The sequence below is a fragment of the Leptonotus elevatus genome, chromosome 11, assembly GCF_054856555.1.
Source record: "Leptonotus elevatus isolate MCC_2025b chromosome 11, RoL_Lele_1.0, whole genome shotgun sequence".
Taxonomy (NCBI): domain Eukaryota; kingdom Metazoa; phylum Chordata; class Actinopteri; order Syngnathiformes; family Syngnathidae; genus Leptonotus; species Leptonotus elevatus.
Window position 1 is genome coordinate 22081035 of NC_141249.1, and position 9845 is coordinate 22090879.

Below are 9845 nucleotides of genomic sequence, written 5' to 3' on the forward strand. Positions count from 1 at the left end.
TACTCTTCTCTTTCATCTGTCATTAAACAGCGGGCCTTGCTGTGAATAAATTCCACATTCTTATTTGGTTATCTGTGATTTAAATTTGCGTTGAAAGCTGGTTTCCTCACTTGAACGGGATGATCCGTTGCCAGGATACGTAAGCATGTCCGCCATTTTGAATGTGGCAGGGCTGCACAAGACAGCGATACGAGGTAGCCTTGTCCGGTTGAGGACGTGCAGATATTTCATGCGAGGGCAACATAATTTATAATTTTTTTTAGCCCCAAATAGTTCTACCTCAATTTAATGTCATTTGATTAGGTTTTATATTTTTGGAACGTTTTTGCACCAGATTGACCCCGCCTTCTTTTAGCAACAATCAGAGCTGCCGTCATTTAGCAACTTCTAGCACTAAATAGACTCCGCCTTTATTTAGCAACCAACTCGCCCCGCCTCTCGCCACATCCCCCTGAATCTGAGCATGCCACACAAGTCGCCTCATTCGCGCCGCGCACGCACAACTCGAGCGGTGCTCCAAAGCGCGACGCTTGCAAGCCAGCGCGATGAAGAGGAGGCTCCAGAAGAAATACTTGATTCTGATCCTCGCCTACACGGGTTTGCTCCTGCTCATCCCCTATGTGTTCGACTTCGGCGAGCGCTCGCTGCAGCGCTCCAAGCACGGGCTCCTGCAGCAGCAGTCGCGGTGCTCGGACCTGAAGAACGCCGTGGCGCTGCTGTGGGAGCACGGCTACAAAGTGGACGGCGCCAACGGCACGGAGCCGCCCGGGCCCGGCGCGCCTCGCACGCACATCTACCTGCACGCTACCTGGAGGACCGGCTCGTCGTTCCTGGGCGAGCTGTTCAACCAGCACCCGGACGTGTTCTACCTGTACGAGCCCATGTGGCACATCTGGCAGGCCTTGTACCCGGGCGACGCGGGCAGCCTGCAGGGCGCCGTGCGCGACATGTTGAGCGCGCTGTTCCGCTGCGACTTCTCCGTGCTCAAGCTGTACGCCGGCTCGCAGAACCTCACCACCGCCTTCATCTTCGGCTGGAAGATGAACAAGGTGGTGTGCTCCGAGCCGCTGTGCGACGCCCACCAGCGCCACCGCGTCGGCCTGGTGCAGGAGGACCGCTGCGCCAAGTGCCCCAAGCGGGACATACGCGAGCTGGAGCGGGAGTGTAAGAAGTACCCGGTGGTGGTCATCAAGGGCGTGCGCGTTCTGGACCTCAGCACGCTGGTTCCACTCATGAAGGACCCGGCTATCAACTTGCACATCGTGCAGCTCTTTCGGGACCCGAGAGCCGTGCACAACTCTCGCCTCAAGTCCAAGCAGGCTCTGGTGAAGGAGAGCATCCAGGTGATTTTTGCTTTTGGGTTTTTTACAGCGAGCAAGGGTTTGCATCTTTTTGCGCTTGCGTGACATGTTGATTTATTTTTCCTTTTTTCTGCACTTGACTATGCAAAACACTTTTTTTTACACTTGAACAACTCTGACCCCATCTTGTGACCTTATTTTTTTTCACACGGTTAACTTCACCCAAGTTAGCTATTTAACGTTAGATGCAAAAAACAACAACATTCGGACAAGGCGGTGTTGCATTCATAACTCGACATTCACAAATATGACGGGGGGAAAATCCTTCTCTGACCAATCTCGTACCTGTGATATTATTTTTCAGAATCACCACATCGGAGGAAAAACAACCAATCAATCGGAGACAGACTTTTTTTGCATAAGTTAATGAAATTCCAAATAGAAGCTTAGACATGCTTAACTTTCAAGCAAATATTAAAAAAAAAAAAAAAAAAGTTAACTAATTGTAGTCAGATGAAAAGTCATATTTGTTAAATTAGTCATCATTGGGATTTGTTATATATAGCCTCAAATTTGATATACAAGAAACCACCATGCAGAGGAAAAACGGCAGCCAATCAGAAGCAGACTTAAAATCTCTATCCTGTAAATGACGTGAGTGCATTCCCAGTTTGGCATCATTTTTTTTTGCAATTTTTTGACAATATTTTTTGAGGGGTGTTCAGTTGTTCCCCCTAATTCCTCCCTGTTTCATGGAAAACACATACTGAATGTTCATCAGCCTTTTTTTGCAGAATTGTTTGGCTTATTGCGTCAGTTATTCGAGGAGTTTTGCTATTCTCAAACCAGCCTCGTCCATATCCCCACTAGCCACTGTATTTTTATTTATTGATCTTTTTTTCCCAATCTATCCGTACCAAATGGCTACCAGTCTGCAGACCCGTGACAGAGGACCACCGTTGCAGACAAAACGAAGAATTGTTTCACGCTGAAAATGTGCATTGTGCCTCCAGGTGCTGCGCAGCAAGAAGCACAGCGACAAGTACAAGCGTCTGCTGGTGCCCAACAACCGCCTGAACCGCGCCGAAAGCTACGTGTCCAGCGCCATGGAGCTCATCTGCGACAACTGGCTGGGCGACATGATGCTGGTGACCAACGCGCCGCCCTGGGTGCGCCGCAGCTACCACCGGGTCCGCTACGAGGACCTGGTGCTGCACCCGGCCCGGGAGCTGCAGAAGCTCTACCGCTTCTCCAACCTGTCCGCGTCGCCGGAGCTGGAGAGATTCGCCCTCAACATGACCCGCGGTCGCGGCTACTCGTCGGACCGGCCTTTCCTCATCTCGTCGCGGGACGCCAAGGAGGCCATCTTCGCATGGAGGGAGAGGCTCAGCGTGGAGCAGATCGACCAGGTGGAGGCCTACTGCAGCGAGGTTATGAGGCAGCTCGGATACCCCAATCACAGCGTGGAGAAAACCACATGAGGAGGACGAACGGGTGAGACGACCGCTCTGTATTAACTATCCATCAGTCTATTTTTTTTTTAAGTTTGTAACTTGAATCAAGTTGTGCGCATGTGCAGTAAGATGGAATAGTTGCCGCATTTTTTCTTACATATTTTAAAAGCATCGTTTTAAATAAAATGCATCGTACTCACCAGATGTTTATTAACTCGTTCACTGCCATTGACGGCTATAGAGGTCAAAAATGTATTTGAACTATTTCTATTAGTTTAACATTTTCCCACTTTTGTTAACAAGAGTATGAAAACCTAGATTTTTTAAATGATTATTGTACATTTAGAACAGATATAAAATTTGTGATTAATAGTGAAGTCATGCTATTAATTCTGATTTTTAAAAATTAATCACCCTTAATTTTTAATAATATTTTCTTAAAATAAAAAAAAGATTATTAAAAATAATAATAATTAAATTACTTTTTTCTAATAAAAAAGAAAGAAGAAAAGATTATAACAAATGGAATTTTTCATAATTAATCCCATGACTTCACTAGTTAACTTTCTAAATGTAAAAAAAAATAGATTTTCATACTCTTCTTGACGTCTATAGCCGTCAATGGCAGTGAATGAGTTTTAAATGTAAAAATGTGTGCAGATCACTGCAGACGTGTTTTGCTAGTTGGCTAATGTAGGAAGTTTTCTTGGGACCAACCAATCAGAAGACAGAGAAATTATGACATCATCAAGGGCCAGATTAAGTTTACTGTCGTTGTGAGGCGAACTTCAAGCCACTGGTTAGAAATACATTGGAATTAACAGACTAATTGGGGCAGGGGTTGTCTGTACAAAACTATTGTTTTATATTTCTTTCGTAGCCTAAAATTACCCAGTAAAGTACAAGATTATTGTAAGTAAATATATCAACAAAGCTTGAAACTGAAAAGTTTAAAACTTTATCTAACCTAAAGATAATGGCTGTTGTTATTAGGCTGCCTTTTTTCACCTCGCTAGTGATTAGATGCCATAGTTAAGGGCTTTAGCATGTTAGCATAGCATGTTCACCTGAGTGAAAAACATCTCTATACATATGAATCGGTCGATACGACACCCTCCTTTGATCTACGTGCTTACGGTGACGCTATGCTAATGTCTGTGCTTTCCATTACCTTTGGCGGGACAGTCGCCCCTCCTAACATGGCCGCCACATTGACACGTGTTTTAGCCTGCAACCCAGAAGTGTGGGACCGCAAAACGGTGCCGTTTATTGGTGCTGTGGTGAATTCCGGCCAATTCTGGAACTAACAAAATGGATGTACGGTATAATGTTTTTTTTACCATATCAGGGGGCGGCCATTTTGCATTGCACTGACACATGCTGGCGACTGACAATGTCATCACAGTGCCTCAGGAGGACTCGGCTTGTGAATGTCACATGACCAAACCCAGAAAACAGGTGGGCTTTGATGGTCGTTACCTGAGACCTTAGGCACTGTGATGTCATCTTCAGTCGACAGTAAGCGTCTTTACAAGTTACAAAACAAAATGGCCGCCAGTTGAGATGGATAAAAACAGATTTTTGCTGCTTCGGTCATATTAACCAGAATGTCGTATTTAGATTAGTATAGAAAATTGTTGACGTGATTTCCGCTTAAAGGTGTTCGCAGGAGTATTTTATACGTTGTATCAGACGTTATCGCTGATTTTCCAATTGCGGGCATATGTGGCGTTCTCACTGCGTGAAAGCAGGTACGAGTACACCCCACCAGGTTGAAAGTTACTTTAAATGAATAAAATCCATCTGAGTGCTTTTCTCTGGTGGCTATTTTGCTCTGCCGTCCTCCAATAAAGGCCTCATTGTCGTGTAACTGGCACGGGCGGCCGGGGGTCGGCGCCACGGCCGGTCGAGGGTGTCGCCCAGGCCCTCGAGCCCTAACCCCTGAGAAGGGGCTTCATTGTCCACAGCTGGCCGTGACAGGCTACACGCCTCCCTGGGTTAGCAACATGTCACCGCCAGCTTTGGACAGGCAGAACCTTGAAGAAAACAGGCCTGCATGCATGCATGCAATTATTATGAAGATGGCGGTTAGGGTGGGAGGGCTTCGGTTGGGCATTTATTTTATTTTATTTTATGGAGATGGATATTCTGCCATTGTTTCAACAAAAGTCCTGAAACACAGGGATGCTACAGGGGAGGGCTGCTCGATTATGGAAAAAGTAATAATCACGATTATTTTGGAAGTAATTTAAATCACGATTTATTCAAATGATCATTTATTTTTGGGTACAAAACAAGAAAGTGTTTAAGCATTTAAAAATATTAAGACCAATTAAAAAAAAAAATAGAAACACTATAATTATGTAAGTTCCTTTTGGACCAAACAGAATTTATTTATTTACGTTGGCAGCTTGTGCACTGTGTAGTAGGACGATCATTTATTTTTTTGTACAAAAAAAAAACAAGTAAAAGTAAAAAAACAAGTTAAAAAAAATATTAAGACAAATAAAAAACATTTAAGCACTATAATTATGCAAGTTCCTTTTGGATGAAACAAAATTTATTTATTATTTTTTAAATAAATTTAAACTAATTAGTATTCATAATCTTTTCTTCTTTTTTTTTACGATTATGCTGATTTTGTAATTATGGAGTGTAATAATTGAAATTGAAATTGAATTGTAATTAATTGCAAAGCCCTCCTACAGGGGTTGTCCGCTATGGGTGTGCCTGCGAGTGAACCGTAAATGAATGACACCTTGGCAACCTGTCTCTGATTGGTTGTTGAGGTACGAACTAGGGCGAAAGAGGAATGATTTATTTATTTCTTTATTACTGGTCATGTCTTTCAGGTATTATTATTATTATTATTAAAAAACATTTTTTTAAATATTTTTTTTATTATTACTGGGCCATCTCCTCCACGAAGAAACACTTATTTTCACATTGTCAAGGAAAAAAAAAATCTTGTGTGGAGATAATTAATGCTGGAAAAAAACAGTCTAAAGGCTATGTTTGGTTTCCGGATAAATAAGAGAGCAAATCTTTTTCAGGGAAGTGGGAACAATCGATTATAATTGATTATTATAGATTTTAGTTTAAGGCCAGAGCTTCCTGTGGGTATTTTTTTTTTTTGATCCTCACTGCTTTTATGCGTCTTGTTTTCCAGGGGCCTGCAAGTCGAAACGGAGGGCAAAAAGATGGACAAACAGCTGCAGCGTGGCCGACTGGGAGCGGCGAGCCGAGCTCACCGAGATCATGACCAGGAGTAGGAAGAAAAACCCGAGTGGGACACCGAGGCTGGAACGAAGACTGGGGAGCCTCTCTGACCACGTTTACCTGTTGACCTGCAGCCAAGAGGCTGCTTGACACACGTCAATGGCCATTTTTAGTCGCACTAATCCCCACCGACACCCTGACTGCAAATCCCCGTAAAAAAGTTGTGTGGTTCCAGGGTGACCTCACCTCACCTTAGCGTGACGGGGCTAAGTGGATCTGCTAACCAACGCTAACTGCAAAGTTCAAGGAGACTGTTGTGTGCTTTGAGAGGCCTGCGTGAGGAAGTCTTGTCCCTCCTCCCCCCGCCTCCTCCTCATTCCAACCCCTCTTAGCCCCGGAGGAATCTGGACAGCTGCAGCAGCACCACACTGACAAAACACTCACATGGGCGGGACTTTTTCCACCCCCTGTCCTTCCAATGACACTTTAAAAAAGCAAAACAAATGGTACTGATTAGGGTTGCAAAGTTTTTGTTACAAACTTTCCATGGGAATAGACCAAGAATTTTCAATTGTTGCAGATTGGCAAGACCCAAAGGATATTATGTTCTAAGATTATACATGTAAACAAATTGGATTCATATACTGTGATGTCCTCCCATGTGGGCAAGGCGAGCTTTTGCATGGATTTCTACAAAACAAAATGTCGACTATTTCTTCCAATTACCATCAAATTGGAACGTTTCCAATGTGGTCTATTTCCCAAATTACCCATGGAATTTCCCCCCAAAATTTTCCGCCCTTTTTGCAACCTTAATACTGATTATTTATATCAATCTTTTTGTGTCTAAACATTGTCACAATGTTCCGGCCTGCATCCAGATGACGGATGTTTCGATGATCAACTTCAGAAGTTGGATTATTTTTGTTGTGTGTGTCATACTTTTTACGCGACATGAATAACTTTTAAACTATTTAAAGTGACCTCAATAAAGAGTTAGTGAAAATAAAGACAATTGCTTTTGCTTTTCTATTATTATTTTTTTTTATATATATATGTAAAATAATATAACCACTATACGGTTTAGGGATTTTTATATAGTGGACCTAACACTGCGCTCTGAATCATTCACTCATTCCCTACTCACTATACAACCGTGCCTTGAGATACGAGTGACCTGACTTGGGAGTTTTTCCAGATCAGATTTTTTTGCTTTGACTTGCAAGCAAGCATTTGCTGTTAAACGAAACATGAAACAAATAATTTTATACATGTTGTATATTTAAAACAACTATTTCACAATAATTCTCTTGAATTATGTCATTGTCATCATGTCATTACTGTATGTTTTATATGAAGTTTAATATTATACAGTCTGATAAAAAAATTAATATTTATATATATATATATATATATATATATATATATATATATATTAGAAAATGCATTACAAACATGTTATGTTTTGGGAGGCTGGAACATATTAATGGCATTCCATTTATTTCAATGGGGAAAGATGATTTAAGATATGAGATCGGGGAAACTTGTATCTCAAGGCGACGCTGTATAGATATTTTTAGAGTTCAAAACTAACGCCTGGCTGATATTAGATTATTAATATTTTTTAAATCAACTGATTTTTTTAAATTACACATGAACACATAAGACAAAAACAATGACATTCAACCCCACTCACCCAAATTTTTTGTGTCGATTTTCGCCAATTTTTTTCTATACTTAAGGACAAAGTATTGTAAAAAAAAAAAAAAAAAAAAAAAAAAGTTGCTTGTTTCCCTGTAATTCATGTCAAATATCAGAATCAGCATCTGCCTCAAAACATCCATATTGGTGAAATCAGTTTTTTTGTCACGCATGCGCAGCTCTCTGCTTTCACTTTTGGCTGCACCGCCAACTAACGAGCACAACAAATGCAAGTCCAAACACTTTGCCAAATTGCGTTTATTTCCTTGTAAATGCTCCCTTGTCCCGAAAAGACCGTTACAGTGAAACATGAACTCCACAGTGGTCACACTTGGCCGGCGGTCGGGACAATTCTTTGCACGCTGTGCATGCGGGGCGAGCGTGACGGCAGAACCCCCCCCCCCCCCACACACACACACACACACACACACACACACACACACACGCACACACACACACACACACACACTCCCACCCCCATCACCCCCCGCCGCCACTGCATCGCCTTACGTAACAGGAAACCTCTCATGCATCTTCTTCATCACGTTCAGCACAATTTTTTCGTCTCCCTTTTTGCTCCAAAAAGTCATGTTAGTGAACAGCCATATTTCCTCTCGGGGTGATCAAATTTGATTTAGAGTGTATTCATGGGGATTATTTAGGGGAGGGGATTACTAATTAAACCTTTAGGCCAATGCCCACGTTTGGACTTTAAAAAGGATTATTCGGGGAAAATGATTTTTTTTTTCCACAAGTCTGCTGGCTGCCGAATAATTCATGCGTCAGTAAAAAATAAGTCTTGAGATGGTAAAGTGCGAGACAAGATGAACGTAACGTTAAAAAAAAAAAGTTTAATTTTTTTTTTTTTTGTAATATTATTATTATTACTGCTTTAGTATTTACTCTTACCATGGATATATTAGTATTGATTTAACTTTTTTTAAATATACATACCAGTACACTGTCATGTTTGGCTTCTGTTTTCCTTGTGTGTTCTCCCTTGGTCTTGTTAAGTGTGTCATCCCGCCCTTCCTCGTGTGAACCAATCAGTGCCCTCAGCCACTTGTGTCTTGCCCCCAGGTGTGTCTTGTTGTGTCATTAGCGTCTGTGTATTTCGTCTCCAGTCTCCCCTCTTTCTGGGTCGGTTCATTGTCTTTCCCCTCATGTCATGCTGCCCGTTTTTGCCTTGTTGTCATCCCCAAGCAACTACCAATCACAGCTCACCTTTTTTTTCTGAAGCTGAGCCGTGATTGGTTGTTAGCTGAGACCTGAGCAACATTGATGTCATCTTCAGTCGCCAGCAAGTGGCAAAATGGCCGCGCCCCCTGAGATGGATAAAAACGGACGGATTTTTCTGCTTGCTCATGCAATATAAATAAGAATAACATATTTCTTCTTCACACTTCTCCTTCTTTCTTATTGTCGCCTTTTCCGTAAATGACTTTCTTCTGGCTTCCCATTGGCTGAAGCTGTCTTACGTTTCGGCGCTTTTTATACACCATTTTTTCATCATGCCTTGCGAATATGATTTCATGCAGACATTTTTGATTCATTACAATGGATTTTCAGGTCCCTTTTTAGGTTTGACGTGTGACCTCAGCCAAGGCAAAAAAGAAAAAAAGCTTAAGACACGCAGCTGCGATTGCTAACAGTCATGAGATGTAACAAAGTGGGTCATGATGGTCCATTTTTAATTTGCCGCTGTTTTTTTTGGTGACCCCGCTGCAGCTGGCGGTGCGGTGCGCCTACAGAGATGTCTGGAGGGGCAATGCTCCCTTTGCCCCATAGCCTCCCCCACCCACACTTTGCTTACCCCAACCCCCATCCAGTCAACAAAACCGCTTATTAACATGTCCATTCAAGGGCAGCAACTGCTAGCCTAAACATTAGCGTAAATACTGAGCTGCATCCCCAACCAAACTATAATATTTATACGAAATGTCATTGTCACACATCAAGGACGGACGGTCGCGCCCGCCCCCTCAACCCCGTCAAAAAGTGCACGTTTCAGCAAAGAAAAAAATTTAAGAACCACAGTTTTAACCAATCATATGGCTCCGATTGGTCGGTCAGTGCAAAACAATGTCACAGCCATCTTTCAACGGGCAAAACATCTCACAGCGATGCTTGATGCGCACGCACACACATGTTCAATTAACAGTGGAACCTC

At 42.5% G+C, this 9845-nt stretch overlaps 1 protein-coding gene across 1 annotated transcript; it reads left to right on the forward strand.

Moving 5' to 3' along the window:
* The first annotated feature begins 467 nt into the window (after positions 1–467).
* On the forward strand, positions 468–6978 carry chst7 (carbohydrate (N-acetylglucosamine 6-O) sulfotransferase 7). The gene is made up of 3 exons (XM_086090152.1): positions 468–1343; positions 2315–2795; positions 5925–6978. The coding sequence occupies exons 1-2, from the start codon at positions 546–548 to the stop codon at positions 2780–2782; spliced, it is 1266 nt and encodes a 421-aa protein (XP_085946278.1). The 5' UTR covers positions 468–545; the 3' UTR covers positions 2783–2795; positions 5925–6978.
* The last annotated feature ends 2867 nt before the right edge of the window (positions 6979–9845 follow it).